We start from the raw sequence: 19,994 nt of genomic DNA on the forward strand, positions 1-19,994 counted from the left end.
CCTTGCAATAACTTCTTTAAGCAAGATCATTTACAGACATAAATGTACGGTTTCCAGAAAAATGCGAAATCGGAAAACTGCGCATACAGAAAAATGCGCAAATACAAATTAATTATACTAATACACTTTAATTTTATCATTTTTTGTGGAAATTTGATTTATTATGCTATAATGTACATTTAGTCACTATTTGCAAATGTCTATAAACTATTAATGCTCGATTTAAGAAAACAAAATTGCCCTTTTGCACTTATTTTGTGCGAAGTTTTCCATTGCGCATCTTTCCGGCACTAAATGTACACATACACATAGCTTACATACTTGTCATACACATACATTCTTAGTTTCTAACACATAAATAAAGCTTGATGTTATACGCATACACAACGAAAACACAATGCTGATCCTACAAAATGGCAATTTAATACATCTTACAGGTAAGATACTCTGTTTACAAAATATAATATTTATCATTTACGTAAACAAATGATCATTTTGGTGATTTCTTCTAAGCTCCACGTGATATCACCAAAACTAAACAATAAAGATGTATATATTTCTCATAAAAAGTATGATTTAGGTACACCGGTCCTCCCTCCCCCACCCCTTCCACACACACATTCTCCCCAAACAATGTTTATTGACGTCATTCCCCCGTTTCGTCTATTTGAACAGTGGATCTAGCATTACAGGCTATTATGAAAGTTATACAACAATATTTGTTCTTATTCCATAGGTTTTTTTTTTTTAATTAGACCAAAACATTTTGGCCCATCCCCACCCCCACCCACTGCTACCAATTGTTGATTGACGTCACTTTTCTACGCATTGCCATTTATACAGTGGTTCTTAGATTGTTAGCTACCATGCCTAACTTTTGTGATAAATTATTTATACTACTCTACGAAACATAAAAAGTTTTTATTTTTTGTTTTATAACGTCACTTTTGTATAGTACTAGTTGCTTGAAAAACAACAAACAATTTAATGTATTAACATTTAATATAATACCACATGTTGAATATAACAAATCTACTATAACAAAACTATTTTAGAACCCCTGAACCCATCATTGCCTCCAGATTTAACTCCCCTGACAACGAATTATCCCACCGCATCTAAAGGTTGTCTCTCCTAGCAGTTCTCTCCCCTTGTCACCTGCAATATGCTTAGCTTTTTCCTGATAGAAAGGTGACCGTTTGCATTTTTCCTCCACCTTGCACAGGTAAATAAATAAAACCAATTCCCTATCACCTGTAAAAAAAAAACCCACAGTAAATATCAAACATCAAGGTAGACTGATGTACCTTGCCCTCCCCGCTAACCACATAATGAAAGCAATATTTACTTCATAACAACGGGTAACCTTTAAGCTTATTTTCATATTGGCAGGCACGTAGCGAACAAAAAATGTTACATTTTTATTTCCGTTTATTAAATCTAATGTTATTACACGTCGAGGAAATTTTTTAGAAAAATGTAGAGGCAAGACTATAATTCAACACAAGCTAGTGGCGTAGCTAGGGTATTTGTTGCCTTGTTTGAATTCGAAATGAATGCCCTAAAAGTAAGCAAAACAAACACACCAACAGCTGATAGATTTATTGCCCTTTACAAAAATATTGCCTAGTAGTAACAGCCTTGACGAAAGTTTAAAAAAATATTTGTCTATTGAAAAGTTACGTACATTGTATAGAGTTTTATAACTTAGAATAATGTAGTAAGTGTCGATACTTTAATACTTTAATTTTAATTAGATTAGAAAAGAGAGGTTAACCTTATTTCTAAGGCATCATTTTTTGTAAGGCCAACGCCCTTTTTAGATGTAAAAATCAGATTCGCTTACCTAAATTTTTTCTATATTCAAGCTTCTTATTTATATTGAGTTCAGCGTGATTTATTCAAGGATTCCGTTGACAAAATCTACGTGTCAAATCTATGCAGTACACATAAAATCAATTTCTCTAGGGTTATTCAAACTTCAGTGCAATGTAAAAAAGTGGGTGTTGCTTTTTGTGTGCAATACATGCACAGAAATATATAGGAAAAAAATAAATAAAAGAAAAAAAACATTTCTGAACTGAAAAGTATGGGAAGGGAAAGATAAAAATAACATGGAAGAGACATTAAGAAGGTTGTATTGCGATATCTGTGGATAACGTCATCAAATCCGTGATGAAACTCCTGGTTAAAGGGAGGTAAACCATTTTAAAAAAAAACCAGAGTTACGAATCTTTGGAAGAGGATAGGTTTTAGTTTACAGGCATTGCAAGCTTGAGGTTATTTTCGACGTTTAAAAATAATATAGACGGTCATTAGAAGACGGTGTGCCAGGTAAATGCGGGCAGGGCTGAGAAAAAAGACGGACGTATGGCTTGCCATAAAAGCTGTGGGATTTAATTGAGGAAGTGTGTGAGAGATTTGAGTTCATGTTTATTGGGGGGGGGGGGGGGGTGGGAGTTGGGGAGGGGCTGTTTATTAGGGTGGGGGGAAAGCTGGGGAGGGGGAAGCCTGTGGACAAGGGGGGGTGGAATGAGGGAGCCTTAAGAGATGAACAGATCAAAACACATTTAAATAGAACTTTATTAATAAATTAAAACAGAATTTATGTTGACGAGTTTGTTTTGTGTTTAGCATAGGTAGATAGTGTGGGTGGGGGAGAGTTGGGGGTTGAAGCTGAGAGTGTGTGAGGTGGTAGCAAGATTTGAACGGAAGGTTCGGGTGTCAGTTATGGTGCAATTAGTCGGTCAGTTAGAATAGCTCAGGCAGATGGTGCTCGACAGCTGGGGACAGCAACACATCTAGGAGAGACAACTCCAAAATCAAAGAACTGCTGCCTTGTAGTTTGTTCTTGGTTGGACAATGGGCTATGGAAGCAAATCAAAAAAGAAAAGCAGGCTGAAATCGGAGTCAACAGCCTATATGGCATATAACAAGTTGACACTAATACTCAATTGTGTTGGAGGAAATTTCTTCCAAAACTAGAATTAAGAACGAAGAAGTTAGAAAAGGCGTGTATTAACGTAATACCTACTGTCAGCAGATCTAGTCATAGTAAACAAACCTATATTGGGACAGTGGTAGGAAACATTGTCAACCTTTTGATATGGCGTGATCAAACGGTAGAGCGCACGAATGCTAGTCTAGAGTTCAGATCCGGCACTCGAGAAAATTTTGAGTTCACCATTATCTGAAGGGACTGCGTGGTCGAAGTGTAGAACGTGCCAACACTAACCCAAAGGTCTCAAGTTCGAATCTGAGTTTCCACTCCATGGAACGTCCCTGAATCCCCCCAGCTCTGATGATTAACCGATTCACTTTATGAAAAGTAAAAGGCGGTTGGGTATAGTGTTGACCACCCTATTCCCTTCATATGTCTAGGTCACAGAAACAGGTTAACTCTACTCCATTTGCCTAATGTCCGTCAGGTACATAAAAGAACTTCACGCTCTATAGACCGTTCTATGACGATGCGATGAACATCAATCTAGAATGTAAATTGATTCGTATGTCTGTAACGTCAGGTCACTGATTCTAACCAGACTTGCTTTGCGCTTCATACTGAACTACTTCTATTTTTAAACTGTGGTCTGCGCATGATAATAGGTTAATGAGTTAATTCTAATCCAAACCCAATAAACACTAATCTCATAGTCTTAATCCGTACTATTTAACTCTGCCATTGATAGTAATACCTGGTTAAACCTAATTACGCATTCCCATTTAGACAGACTAGATTAGATAATCTGTGAACCTGACAAAGTCTTACCTTGACATTCCGAAACAGATCTGGTCTTGTTTACTCACCTTTAGAGGGGAGTTTGTCATCTAAATAAATCTGGCGTGATTTTTTTGTTGCCATTTCCCAATGTTGATCGAACCTCCGTCGATTATGTATTGAGAAATGTATACGATGAAACATTTGTAAAGATTCTAGATAAATAAAAAAAATGATTCTTTGGATGTAACAGTTAAAAGAAACAAAAGGCGAGCCTCAGTCAATAATGTATTAAGAAATATATAAGAAAAAACATTTGTAGTTCCTAGATAATGACAAACAATATTTTTTATGTAACAGTTAATAGAAATAAAGGGCGATAATACTGTTGTCATAAGTGGTAATACTGTCTAAAATTAGTATGTTAGTACTCTTTACGTCACAATAGCTTTAACAAACAATTGAGATAACGTCACGTTAGTACTATAACATGAGAATAACATTAACAAACAGTTGAGATAACATTAATTAACTTTAACATATCCAATCATGGACTCTTGAATTTGCACAGTCACAGTTTGCTCAAAATGATTACCCGTCAAGTACATAATCATGTAGTTAAATAATGAATAAAACAGATTTTGCTCTGTAAAATTATTCAATAATTTTCTTATTTTTTTACAATCTGCAATTCAGCGCACATGTGCCTCATTTAAAAGTAGTTTGTAAGCCTAGCAACAGCATGTAAATATTAAGGATTTTAATCCACTAAATTCTTTCTTTCCCTTTCACCTTTCACCTTTTCCCTTTCTCTCTCTTACTCTCTCTTTACGTGTAGTTATAAATTATATTAAATAAGTTGAGGTATTCAATACCGAAACAGGTGAACTCTACTCCACTTGCCCCATGAACCGTCAGGTTCGAAAAGGGAACGTTACTATAATTCTGAAAACGTATTGATGACTATACAATATTTTGGATTGTCGCCAATAATTCAATTTATGGGGGAAAACTATTTCTATTTTTAGCTTTCTTTATTACATAAGCGCCAGAGGCCGTAGATAAGGACATATATTTTCAGATAGCCGAACCAGCAGATAAGGTAGTTGATGAACTTGGGGAATTTGAAAAAAAGTTCAGACTATTTTAAGAATCACAGGTACCTGAAGAATGCGAATTGTACACAGGACTTCTCAGATCTCTAGAACTTAATTGTATGTGATTGCGTACACAACACAACGGGAACTATACAGAGTACAAATATTTAACGTTATTTCTAGAACTCTATTGTTTTTTTGAGCACACAGGATTTCATAGATCTCTAGAACATAACTGTATGTGATAAAGTACACAACACGACTGGGGTTATACTCAGCACACATTTAATAGGCTGTAAAGAATACATATGTTAACAGTTCTACAACTGACATTTTTGTTTTCAAACACACAATAAGGATACCTTTCAGAATAAACATTTGAACACTGCTCATGAACAAAATATTTTGTCATAAACTATACCCAAAGTGGGACTATGCCGAACAAAAATTTAACATAGTTCTAGAACTCAATATTTTGTGATCAACTATATAGCTAGCTTGGGACTCTACAGAACAAAAATTTTACAATGTTCTAGAATTCAATATTTTGTGATCAGTTATACACTATCATTTGGCCCATATAGTATACACACTTCACATATATACACATATTTAATATATTTAAATACACACATTTACCATAGTTCAAGAACTCAATATTTTGAAATCAGGCTCACAACATGACCTTGCTTTAACACAACACCCCGATAACACAAACGAAAAGTCTGAGCAAGATTGTTTCGATTTTGCATAACACAAACAGACATAAAAGCCGTCGTATTTTGTACTATGATTATATCACTTTGTGTTTGTAAAATATTTGTTACAATCTTTAAACAATTCTGAATTCTCACACATTTAGGCTACCTGACTTATGAAAACGTCAATAAATATCTAAATATGTGTATGCTTGGCCTGTTATAAAAAATATAAACACCAGCCCACCAGCTAATTCAGTTTGAATGCACTCCAGCTTAATTCTACGTACGCGTAGTCCAATTAAAGTAAACACCGCAGGTCGACACAACAATTTTAACTAAAAATTTACCGGGAAAACTATGCCGGAAATCTTATGTAACCGGATTACTTCTGCCGGATGTTCCTTGTTAAATTTAAAAAAAAATTATTTTTATTTTTAAAAACATCAGATTATTGGATTTAATTAATTAACAACGAATGATAAGACGCAGGAAGTTAATGTTGAGTTAAAAAATATCTAATTAAATAATATTTTTTGACTTTGCTTAGACGGGGAATTTTATTTTTTAGACATTTTTTCGACCAGCTTTAGTCAACATAATAGAATTCCAATATTAGTAATGCTTATATTCTCTTATTGGTATGATGCCATAAACACCACTATGGTAACTCAAACACTATAAAACACAACAATGCTTATTTCGTCATAATATTACACACGACAAAACTGATGTTGATTGCAAACAAATTTTTAATGAACAAAATCAGAAGCGTGCACACTTTTAGGTTAGATTTTCTCGTTTCGTTGTTGCTGAACATTTCAATGAAGACGCCTGGACTTGTTTTCTTTTATTGTGTTCATTTCTTGAGGTTGGGTCTACGACAATTGCCCCATAGACACTTTCCCGAATGGACACTTGCCCAAAGACACTTGGCCAAATGGACATTTTCCCGAATGGACATTTGCCCATTGACCATTTACCGAATGGACATTTGCCCAAAGACACTTGCCCGAATAGACATTTGCCCATTGACCATTTACCGAATGGACATTTGCCCAAAGACACTTGCCCGAATGGACATTTGCCCAAAGACCATTTATTGAATATACAATTGTCCAAAGACACTTGCCGGAAAGGACATTTGGCCGAATGGATAATTGCCCGAAGGAAATTTGCTCAAAAGCCATTTACCGAATGGATATTTGCCCGAATGCAATAGATGCCCGAATGAGACAAATGCAATGATGCCACATGCTGAAAGTCAGTTTGCACGTAAGAAAATATATCTATTCGAGTATTTGTCGCATTTGGGGAAAAAATTCATTCGGGCATTTGTCTTATTTAGGCATAGAATCTTTAGACAAACTTCCGTCTTTTTTTAAGGTTGATTAATAATCCTTAGTTTGGGCAAATAAACTGAGTTATCTGAATCTTGATTCTTCAATCAATTCCCATCATCACCTTACGACTTCTAAATCGTATTTACATTACATCTTACAAGAGTAATAACTAACATTTAGAGAGCTTTTCGATAGCTTTGCTAAAAATAGCTCAGAATTTTTTGTTTCACTCCCCATAACGAGAGGTGTGTTTGATCGAGGCTCACCCCATTTAGTTTTGTGGGTACGGACCTAACATCTGCCGGTTCCCTTGCACGTTCGCATCGTGTAAACAGCTCCCAGAACATGCATAACTAGCGCTCGCTGTGCTTACAACATGCAGGTAATTAAAGAGAAAAAAATATTTAAAAAACATGGAGGATGTTTTTTTTAAAGAAAATTTGTTTACGTCATACAAGGGATGTAGGAACATGGGTGCAATTAGCTGCAAGAGCTTATGAAGATTAATCCGTATTTTTTTAGAGCTAATTACATAGTATGGGTTGTTTAATTAAGAACCATTTTGCATCCTATTAACAAGATGATTGGGTTAAAATGTTATCACACATTAATGAGTTTTAAAATTTTTATCATTAGAGTTATTTTTATAACTAATTTATATTTAGGAAGAAAAATATCAAGGTTTTTCACTTGGTAAACTAAATGTCCTAATTTTCTTATGTTGTTTTCGTGTATCTGAAATGAGCGACTGAGGAATATATATACATGTGAAATCAATATTTGGAAAATTACATTTTTGGAGAATTCATGAAGACCGGGTAACAAGAAAGTTCCCAATAACAAATGGACGTGTGTTCGAATCTTGGTTGCAAACTGGTTGTTAATTTTTTTTGTCAGAAAGCTTGGAGTCGCTAAAAGCATGACACCGTTAAATGAAAAAAAAATAGTGGCGTCTTAGTATTTCACTAACTAAACAAGGAACGCACAAACTACACATAATCTCTGCACAAACTACACACAGATTACACATAAAACTACACACAGACTACACACAAACTAAATACCAACTACACATACACTGTAAACAGACGACACAGCCTATATGCAAGCTACAGACAAACTAAGACAGCTCGTAAAAGCTACTCGCTCACTACCTCTGAACTGTACGCACATTACACACAAACAATACACAGACTACATACAAACTAAATTACAAAATATATCTATATACCACCCTGTGCCCCTACATATAATAGTCGAGTGACTGTACAACGGGAATTCTTCGTCATATCTCCTGTAGAATACAATACACCCAGTGGCGTAGCGAGGTCGGGTGTCACCCGGTGCGGCACTTATTGGTGTCAACCGGTGCGGTCCGCAGCCCCGCCCCTCCCCCCGCTACGCCTCTGAATACACCCAACTCTTTACCCATCGTTCTGTTCTGTGTGATATGTGTTATCACACATCCATGTTTACAGCCGAATGCCGGACACAGTTATCTCATCAATTATATCAACTGTCTATTTCATTTCCGTATCCGGTTAATAGATTTGCAACAAACCGACTATTTTTGAATTCTAATTGTTTCGCTTATTGGACGGTGTGATTGCTAATTTCAAAAATCTCGAGCTTTGATCTCCGTGAAGATGAGCCTCAGTGATACTTCTTGTAGAGAAAAAAAGGGTCGGAGTAGTAAACATCGTGGTTGCTAAACCGAGAAATCCCGTATCCCCCCCCCTCCCTCCCTCCCCTGGTAGATGAGACTCGATAGCTTGGGGACCGCAACCCATCTTGTAGTACGCGTGGTCGGGTCGGTAAATCTCATGGCTGCTACATCGAAAAATCCCGAGTTCGAACCCCCGGGGAGATAGGGCTTGATAGCTGGTGATTGCAATCCATTTAGAAGATAAAACTCCAAACTCAACTAATTGCTGCCTTGTAGATTGTTCTTGGTTGTACAAAGGCTAAGAAAGCAAATCCAGAAGGAAAAGCAGGATGGATTCAGACTCAACTGCCTTTAAGGCGCATAACAAGTTGACATGTAATACTTTTTTCCGCCGCAGACATGTAATTTACAGCGTTAGTTTGCTTTACGTAATACTTAATTGTATTGGAGGAAATCCTTACCAACATAAAAAATTAATGACGAAGCAAAAGAAAAGGGAGAATAAAAGAAAAGAAAAAAATCAACTTCTGCATTGAATATTGCTCTTATTTAGATATCTGCTACAAAATAACAATTAAGGACGAAGAAGAAGGTAATGTACAGTTTACATTTGAAAACACATTTCAAAATTTACTTGATTTCATGAAATATCAGACCATCTACTTAAGCAACATCCATTGGTTTTAATGATACACCTGTTTATAGCTCTACCAAAGTTGAATGACAACGTGACCTCCCCTGAACAATATCCTGGTGGTCGCCCTTGTTCTGCACTTAACTAGCTAAGCATGAGCCTAAATGTCAGGGCAGTCGCCACGATCAAGGTGTAACACGTCAGGCCGTTCAATGCATAGGTGACATCTACATCATGTCATCTACATCATGTCATCTACATCTACATGTCGGAAAACATTTTCTAAATAAACAGCCACACAGGAACTACATTCAAACACATTTATCGATATGTACACGTTTTAAACTCTCTTGTCCCTCTATCAACATTGGTTACCATAAAAGACAAAAATGGCATCCATCTGCCATCTAAATCATGTCATCTACATCTAAATGTCGGAAAATCTTTTCTCAATAAACAGCCACACTGAAACTACATTCATATAAATATATGGACATATACACGTTATAAACTGGCTTGTCCCACAATTAATATTGTTTACCTTAATCAGTATTGTTTACCATAAAATAAATAAATGGCATCCATCTGAACCACTTTAGGCCTACATCTGTCAAAGCTCTTAGTGTAATAGTTGTGTTTTTTTCTTTATGTAAAATCTAGACACAATAATGATGTCCTTTTTATATTACTGTTACATGTATTGGAGGTAATTACACTACAGTTGTTTTATTTTAACTCCTCCTCTTTTGCTCTGATTTATTGTTTTAAATATTTATGTCTATTCCTATAAAAAATTTATTTTCATTTTTGTTTTTTTTTCAACTTGTTTCACTCAAAATTCGTTCAAAATCGTTCACATTTTAAAACATCGACCCTAACGCCTATAATCTTAAAATAGACAACTATTTCAGTTCGCAACAAAACTCAACAGTTAAAGAGCACATTGTGTTATTTTCGACACCCCTTCCAAAACCCCTCTACCCAGAAAAACTGTTGACTCGACAGAAAATACCTGTATCTGCCCCCCCCCCCCTCCCCAGCTCACCTTAGATTCTGGCACCAACATTTCAGGTGAGGAACCAAGCCCAGATTCCTCTTATTTTAGCTTGTTTGCTAGTTAATGGCTTGACACTCTGTGGTGGTTTTCTTTGATTTTTCTTGTTAGTTGAAGTATCGGTCGCTTCGGTGTCTTTTGTAACAAAAAAACAACACAACTTTCTATACTGTGTATAAAGTGTGTTGTTTTTTTTTTAAATTATATTTTGACATAGTTGCTCTGATATATATGGGGAAAAGGGCTTGGCTTAGATCCAAGGCAAAAAGATACTTTTGTGCCGATACATTTTTTACACAGGCAAGGGAACAGAGTACACATTATTACTTTAACACGTAGGCAATTCTCGTACACATTACGTACACATTATTAAACACGTACATTTCAGCACAGCGGTAGTCAACGGGCACATCATGTAACATGTACACTTTAACACGTAGGCAAACCTTTTGCAAATCACAACATAAGCATGTAAACTTTAGCTCGTAGGTAATTATCGTGCACACCATTATATGAACGTGTAATCTTTAGCATGTTTGTAAGTATCGTACCCTTAATTACATTACATTACCACGTAAACTTTGACACTAGGCAATCGTGGTACAAATTATTAAATTAACATGTAAACATTTAACACGTAGGCAAAAGCTATAGCATGAACGCGTTGACAAAAAATTGTACCTGTAAGATTCAGCAGAATATGTTACAAAGTAACAATCATACACTTCGTGTTTTCATAGCCTGACAAAATGCAGATCTTAATGGAATTCCTTCATATGTTAGTCGCAGCAACGCTAAATCTTCTAGAAGTAGTTTTTATATTGGCAATAGATCGGGTTACGTTTTGTCAAAAGTGCTTTGCGCACTTCGGAAAAACAACATTTTATCCTTTAACTCAGTAACGTTCAGATTTTTTCCACTTGTCTAGCATTTCTTGTTTTATTCTTGTTGACAACTTTCTTGTTCTTTACAGCTTCAGGTTTGTTTAGAAAGTTACCGAACATTTTTAGTTTTCAAGCAATGCTGGAAAGTTAACGGGAATTCTAAAAGTTTGAATCACATACATTCTCAGTAAGCTACAACATAAGTAGGTGGAAAAAAAATCTCCTTGTTCTTTATGCCAGGTATGCTTGCATATACCCCTAAAGAAAGTGTAAATTGTATTACCGCAGCGTTTAGTGCAGCGTTTTATAATTAAAAAAACCACTCCCTCAATAACCGAAATGCTTTTTAACTAGGCTTACCCCAGGAAGTAATCAGTGTTTCTTCCAGACATTTTTCTCCGGGGGGGCACTTGAAATCTTCGGGGGGGCGGTAAACTTTCTTCGGGGGGGCGGACACTGTTAAAAGTATATATTTTCTATATAAATTATATAAATTTCATTTCGTTCGGGGGGGCGGTAAAAATTTTTCGGGGGGGCTTAGCCCCCCCGAAGAGATGCCTGGAAGAAACTCTGGAAGTAATAACCAAGGCCTGCTATAGGATTTAATAACCGTCATGCTTTTTATATAGGCCTGCTACAGGAACTAATAACCGACATGCTTTTTACATAGGCCTGTTACAGGAACTAACACTTACAACACACATTCCTTACGTTTATCGCGAATTACTTATATCTTACACATTTTTATACACCTGTGGTTAAGCTTTTAGAGAGCTCGAATACACTGCTGCTCGTATTTTACATCAACATAGTTAGATTTTTAACACATTTTGAATTTTTTTAAATGCAGTTTGTTGATAGTTTTTTTTTTACTCTGTGGTCAAGTTTATAGAACATATAAGTAAAACGCTGCTTGTATTAAAAATGTTTAAATCAACCCAACTAGATATTAATACATTTTACATTTTTTAAATGCAGTTGTTGATTATTTATTTTTACTCTTACGTTTTCAAAGATCCAAACAAAGCGCTGTTTGTATTTCTTTATGTCATAGCTAGATTTTAATACATTTTATTTTTTATTGTAAATGCGGTTGTTGATTATTTATTTGAATACTCTTAAGACAAAAAGATAATTATTTTATAAACTTAATTCTTTTTAGTTTTAAATAGCCATTCGTGGTGAAAAAAAATAATATTGTATAGAAATAGAGACATACATTTTTTTAATAATCTTTTATTTTTTTATTGTTTTAAGGTATTTAGTCGTATTAAATACGGTTAACTATTAAGGCTCATGATCACCCGTCATCGCTATCAGAGACATAAAGGTTTACACTTCATCCCTAACATCGCATATACACGCATAAACACACATACACTACACGACACTTAAAATACACTAAACACACAGAGCACACACACAACACACACACACAACACAACATCTGCCGTCTCAAACTTGGAAACTCATGTAAGGAAGAATTTATTTTTTATTTTTAAATCGTTAAAAAAACTTTCACCACCTGTTTTTGGTATCGCAGAACTTCTCTCTTCTGAAAAAAACTTAGCCAGGTAAGTGGCATAGTTCAGGTGAGGCGCCGGTGTGTGCTACTTTTATTTTTTGTATTACATTAAACATATTTTTACCTTCAACCTACGGACACCGTGAGACGGATATTAGATTAAGGTAAAAATGTGGTTTGAAGCTAAAATAAGTGGTTACTTTTCTGGTATAGCTAAAATAAGTGGTTAGAAATGATTTTAAAAAATGTGGATGTTTATACATTGGTTTCATCTCTGTTGTGGAGTTAGAACCTATGATATCTAAAACAGTTTTATGGTATTTTTTTCTTTACTCCTAAGAGGTGGCGGATAAAGTGGGAGGTTAATCGGGCAGCCTTAAAGGGCCTCTGAATTTATGAATCCTCTAGATGATTTTAAGATTTAAGTCTTTAAGATTTAAAGGTGTTAGAAAGTCAATGTTATATAATAGAAATGATAAAGTTCAAACAATGCCTCCCACAAGTTGAATAAGGATCTGCATTTTACGGTCTCAACGTCATATACACAAAAAATATAATTATTAAAATTATTTGAATAAATTTGTCTTTACTTACAAATATAAATTATTCTAATTGAGCCGTCTATTTATAAATGTTTAAAAAAACAAGATATGTTTAGTTATGATGAACGTAGAGTAGTTTATAAAGTTTATGTTTGTGTTTTAGCTTATAATCTAGGCTGATTGAACTTCTCTTTACAGCTAGATATCTTACATAGTGTGTTTTATATCTCTTTCCATAGAAATTAGATGTTAATTTGGTTAACACTGAAATGCGATTTAAATACCTTAAAGTAACATTTTCTACAGACAATTTTTAAATTTATTTTATTTTAAAATCAGAAATTTTGTATATTTGGCTCAGAAAATCAAATCTGATCTTATAAAAGTGTTTATTGAATTTGTTAACAAGTTGGTCTGCAACTCATTTTTACATCTGAAAACTTGATTTATTTGGCTTAGACTCTGACGATATAAAAATGGTAACCAATCATTGGCTCCCTTAGCAGACAGGTACTCCGTCTGCCTCAGCTTATCTGTAGAGTGTCTCGCCCACACAACAACATCAACAAACATCATCATAAACTACCTTGTGTATCAACACATGTTGCCCCTGCCAAGCTGGGAGATTAAGTGAAAACAGAGTTATGCCGCTTTGCTGAATATCTTTCTAAGAGCCTTCATCACAAGAAGCAATGTGTTTAAGTCAGGTGTTTAATTTTTTTAATATTGTTAATTAAACATGTTTTTGAAATTTGAGAGGGGTTTACTAGGAGCTATAAATAAGCAGTATAAAAATATTTAAAAAAAAACAAACAGAACGTTGGTAATGGGGAAGGTGCGAGATGTTTTTTAATATCAAGTCTACTAATTAGATTATGTAGGGGTATTTCCTTCATATCACAACTAAAAGCAGACTGAAATAGGAATGGTGTTCTTAATTTGTTTAACTACAGGTACTAGTTTGATGTGTTGGGGATGTCTTTCAAATCATTTAATGACAGCTAAAGAGGGGGTAGTGGGCAGATATGCCTTGTGTGTCAATAATCACAGGTATTATTAAGGGTTGGGGGGGGGGGGGCGTTCTGCTTTTAAGTTTTGATTATGTCGGGTTGTTAAATCAAAGGAAGGAAAAGGCTTAGGCTAAAGCTGTAATATCAGCGTTTTATAGAAATCGAAACCTACACACTAGACCTGCGCTCTATTACTCGACCACACCCTTACACATATCGATGGCCAACTGGATGGGTGGTCTGGTCGCTGGGTTATAGAGTATGCTGCCAACTTCATGAGGAGATGTGATTTGAGTGTTTGGGGAATACAGAAATTATCCACGAAAAACAAGAGGGCATACAACAGTGTAAGTAACGATGTCATTGCGTAATGGGTCAGTGTTCAAGTTGCTGGTTATTGCAGGACCGGATTTAGACTTGATAAGGACCTAAGCCTTTTCTTTTTCATAATAGGCTCTTTATTAGCCAATATATATTATGTCAGTGCAGAATTGCATTTTTAAAAAGATCTTTGCAGAAAAGAATGTGTGTTAAGAACTGTAATTTGAAAAAAAAGGATTTAAATGTTAAAAAGTATATTTGGCGACAAAATGTATGCGGTTTAAAGAAAATACTTTTGTGGATCCCTGCAAGAAAGCGGGGACCCTAAGCTGTAGCTGAGCCTTTGTGCTGAGTTCTTGTGCCTAAAGGATTCACGATGTATCTGTTTGCTTGTTATATACTTGTCCAGTTCGGACGTTGATTTACATGATATACTGTGTCGGAATACCTGTGTCGTTATTCTATTTGAGTTATTCATTAGACATAAATAGCTTACACTTATCAACATAGTAAACCTTTGAGAGACCCAAGCGAGTAGGTTAAACCTGGCGGGTACTAAAGAAATCAAATATTGCATGAGGTGGCTACAAGGAGAAGATAGTGTACCAAGGGCTACATGAAGCTGATAGTGCTAGAAAGGCTACATCTAGCAAATATTACACGAAGGGGGCTAGAGAAACGAATATAAACCTAGAGGCATGTTTAAAACTACAACTGTCGTCAGAACAGCCCTGTAAAAACAAACAGTTCCCCGGTCCATCAATCTCAATCTCTCAACCACCTACCTGTACACAGTGACCAACCAGCAACCCGCTAAGCTAGCCGGGTTGTCTTGTCAAACAATGTAAATACCCACCGTGCCCACTAATGACCGGAATGTTGATTTGTTGATTTAAAAGTCACTTGACGTCTTGTGGTTATCTCTCTTATTAAGTTAACCGGCTGCCGGTTATTTCTCTTAAGTTAACCGGCTGCCGGTTATCTCGCTTAAGTTAACCGGCTGCCGGTTATCTCGCTTAAGTTAACCGGCTGCCGGTTAATTGCACGAACTGTCGAAGTCATTGAGTTGCTGGAGGTATTCGCATAGAAATGGATGTCACTACACCATCATGGGTTTACCTGAGTATCAGCTGTTATCAGTTCGCCTTGTTTGTCTTTTGGTCTGCCGGTGTTTTCTTCTTCTTCGATCTTAATTTTAATATTGGAAGGGTTCTCCTTCGACACAATTAAGTATTACGTGTCAACTTATTACGTGAAGTACAGGACTTTGACTCCGATTTCAGCCTGTTTTTGTTTCTGGATTTGTTTTCATAGCCTTTGTCCAACAAAAAACAAACTACAAGGCAGCGGTTGTTTGATTTTGGAAGAGTTGTTGTCCTAAGCTATCGAGCCTCATCTGCTAGGGGGCTCAAACTCTAGACATTTCTATTTAGCAACCATGAACTTTACCGACTCGACCACGCCGATCCCCTTCAGTGTTGCATAAACCGAAAAGATGTAAAACAGATACTGATTGTTATCAAGACCCTGCAACAAGCCTAGGCAATGTACCATTCACAAAACTACGAGAGGTTTAAACCTAAATTATCTGGTGGGATTAAGTATGGGTCAATATATTTTAGTTTCAGACCCATAGCTAGAGAATAAATAAAAATTAAAGGTCTGTAGATGGGTGATTGTAACGATCAGTGGTTGTTTTTTTTTTTACCTGGTTCAATATATTTTAGTTTCAGTCCCATAGTTAGAGAATAAATAAAAATCACGGGTCGGTCGATTGTTGACTATATAGTTCGATCAAACTTCTGGGGTTCGGTGAGACAATCTAATGGGTTCAGTGGATTTCAAGATACACATCTGACTCAAAAGCTTAAGAATAGGATTTTGTCATTGCAAACGATAGAACTATTAAGAAGGGTTAGGTTAATACGGATATGAGACTGGTGGGGTCCAGTACCACTCAAAAGGTTAAGAACCACTGATATAGATATTTCCGTCGAATACTGCTGTTTGCCAACTTGTTGAGTTTCTCCAGCCTATACGTTCGGATTCCAACTTTACTCCACTTCACAAATAAACAAAAGTCACTCAGATGTATAGTCAAAGACAGCTCCAATGTAATGTATAGCCATGTTTCGCTACACAGTGGTTTAAATGTATGTATGGGTGGGGCGGGGAAGAGAGGGATGGGGTCATGTTTTGCTTCATTCCTAGTGGTGTTGAATTGCATCTATTCCTGGACCTCGGTTTATTTGGAGTCTCTCTATCGGGTGTATATATAATCGTGGGGGGGGAGGGGTTAAAAGCTGGTCGGGGTTTGATAACTTGTGGCTGTTATAGTTGTGTATTTGGGCGGTTCTCAAATTCTCTCTGTCACATTTGTTTTTAATTAGTCTTAGTATAGATTGTCCACACCAAGTCTAAGTGGGGGATGATTTCTTAGGGTGGGGTAAAACCATAATTTATTTATCTTTTTTAGTACTTTTTATGAAAGTTTTTCATTTGCGCAGCTACGTTGTCTATCTGGAAGATTCATTTACCTCCCTCTTCGTATAAAGGGACCCTTAAATTATAGCAACAACTCTAAAAGAACATGCTTAAATATAATATCTAAGCCTTTCAAATTTTAATTGGCCGTTAGATTAGATTAATTTCTGCAATTAAAACAAAAAAAAAAGTATATACAGATTTTGAAAATATGTTGAGAAGACCTTTCCTTCTTTTTGCAATAGGCTTATTTGTTGTACAACATAATTTTATTAACTTTTATTTCTGCACTTCAAAAGAGGACCTAGCTGAGTACTAAAAAATGCTTAACTTTGACGTTACTTATCTTTAAAGCTTTGAATAATCTTTTGATCGCTTAATTATTTATTATTTACTTTTATTGAAACTTCTATCAGCGTGTGTTATCACGTATTGTTTTACCTTTGTTGATACGTCGTTTTAGGTATACTTTTTTTTACACTTTTTCTACACTGGTACACTTCAATACTTCTTTTATAAGCATGTGTGCACCATATACATAGTATAACTGGTAGATCGCTATACTGCTAACCCGAAAGTATCTAGTTCGAAACCGCGTTAAAGTCAGTGGAACGCCCTCGAGTCCACGCAGCTCAGATGAGTGCATAACTCACTTTAGATAAAGTAAAGGCAGCTGGACATAGTGCTGAACACACTATACCTGCATATTAACTCTACTTCATCCGCCAAATCAATCGCTTGGTCTATAGAGGAATCTTTTTTTTTTACTTTTTTTATGCACTGTCTATTAACATAAATGTGTTAGGATAGGTTAGCCTGTCGCCCCTTCTGAGACATAGACCGATGACAAAAAATGTGCATGCATCTCTGTCCATCTCCAATAGAGTAAAACTGGTTTTACTTCATAAATATGTGATTTTCGTACATTTAAATTTCCATCGTAGATTTGCAGCAGCTCTCAGTTCTTCTACCACATATTGTTTATATCCGATTAATACTAGTACTCAGGTTTTATGTAACCCAAGGTTTCTATCATCCATTGATAGGTATTTTACCTGAAATTTCTATCATCCATCTATAGGTATTTTACCTGAAATTTCTATCATCCATCTATAGGTATTTTACCTGAAATTTCTATCATCCATCTATAGGTATTTTACCTGAGATTTCTATCACCCATCTATAGGTATTTTACCTGAGATTTCTATCATCCATTGATAGGTATTTTACCTGAGATTTCTATCATCCATTGATAGGTATTTTACCTGAGATTTTTATCAACCATCTAAAGGTATTTTACCTGAAATTTCCACCTCTCGTCTCCAGGTATTCTCCAACAGCCCCGCCGAGGGTGAGCTACAGAGAGGTGACGTCATACTGTCCGTCAACAACCGTGACGCCGCCCAGCTGACCCACAAGCAGGCCCAGGACCTCATCAAACACGGCGGTGGGCAGGTGCAGCTTGTCGTCAACAGGTCAGCTCATCTACACGCACGTACACTCGGGGGGTGGAGGAGGAGGAGGGGACGTGTCTGAATCATGGGGACCCCTGGGGTACACCCGCCATACCCTAACCCCCTAGAAAAATCTGAATAGTCTTGGGTAGACAGCAGTTATTTAGCCCTGCGTCCTCTATTCGTACTTCAACCATACCTAAACAATGTTTATTTCAGTCATCTCTTGAGGGGGGGGGGGGGGGGTCCTAAGGACAAATACACTCCCACCCACCAATGAATTAGAATTTATATAGTTAATATATACTTGTATCAGTGCAGAGGCGTAGCGACCCTTTTTCAATTTGGCGCCCCCTCGGGAGCAAATGTTCATATTTTCAATTTGCACCCCCCCCCCTTCAAGCTATAATGCAAAAGTGCAGCTAAAATGACAATTTAATTTGTTTTCACAACCCATTTTGGAGCCCCCTAAGGTCGGCGCCCGGGGACATATGTACCCCCTGCCCCCCCCCCCCCCCCCCCCCATCGCTACGCCTCTGTATCAGTGACCGCCCGCCACCACCCCCCACTCGCAAAATTTAGTAATTTAGTCCGACTCTCGAAAGTTTTAAGTGCCCCCCCCCCCCAACCGGAAAATAAAGTCTAAAAGAAACACGGTATCCAAAGTATCATCCCTTTCATATTGTTTACATAACAAATCATGAATTGTATCGTGTCTTTACAGTACATGACTGGTCGAGAGATTAAAAAAATATCTTTAATTAAGATACGTGTTTTAATGCATACAAATTTAGAGCAATATTTTCACTAACAAACAATTAAGTTTCTTAGATTAAGTTTCTTAAATACTGTTTTAATATTATAAACGAACAGGGTTTTTTTTTTGGCTATCATCTAATTTTCTAGTTTTATAGCGTAACTCAACATAACAATTTATATCGTTAAATTAACATGACAATATTTAACACGAAACCAACATTAAAATTTATACCAGTAAATTATCTCTATAGTTTATAACAGTGTTTTGTCAAAACATTGTATAACAGTAAATTATCATATTTATAATAGTAAATTGTGATTACAATGTCTACCAGTAAACAACTTTATAACAATGTCTTCTCCCCCTCCCCCAGGCCACCCCCTGGTACACACGTCAGCCCTCTCTCGCCACCCATCGTCACACAGAAGCCAAGGGCACCATCGCTGCAGGTATGGGCATTGACATGGCATTGTTATTTTGTTTTGTTTTTCTTAAGGACACAACACATACAAATGTTACTGTAGTATAGATCTAGAACAATGTTTCAAGAAGTAGATGAGCAGCAATATTTGTCGAAACACATCACTTTAAAGAATTATTCTTATACTGCAGTGATATACAACTGTATAAATGCATTATATATATATATATATATATATATATATATATATATATATATATATATATATATTTATATATATACATATATATACATATATATGTATATATATATACATATATATATACATATATATATATATATATATATATATATATATATATATACATATATATATATATATA

At 35.9% G+C, this 19,994-nt stretch overlaps 1 protein-coding gene across 6 annotated transcripts in view; it reads left to right on the forward strand.

The window, feature by feature from the left end:
* Positions 1-19,994, forward strand: part of LOC131939276 (LIM domain-binding protein 3) — a 51,661-nt gene that overhangs the window by 14,384 nt on the left and 17,283 nt on the right. For all 6 annotated transcript variants that reach the window (XM_059297484.1, XM_059297487.1, XM_059297488.1 and 3 more), the window contains exons 2-3: positions 18,303-18,451; positions 19,564-19,639. In XM_059297484.1, the coding sequence (XP_059153467.1) occupies positions 18,303-18,451; positions 19,564-19,639 (225 nt within the window). The remainder of the gene's footprint in view (positions 1-18,302; positions 18,452-19,563; positions 19,640-19,994) is intronic.

The sequence above is a fragment of the Physella acuta genome, unplaced genomic scaffold (genome assembly GCF_028476545.2).
Source record: "Physella acuta isolate Inbredline_101_S28 unplaced genomic scaffold, ASM2847654v3 ptg000272l, whole genome shotgun sequence".
Taxonomy (NCBI): Eukaryota; Metazoa; Mollusca; class Gastropoda; family Physidae; genus Physella; species Physella acuta.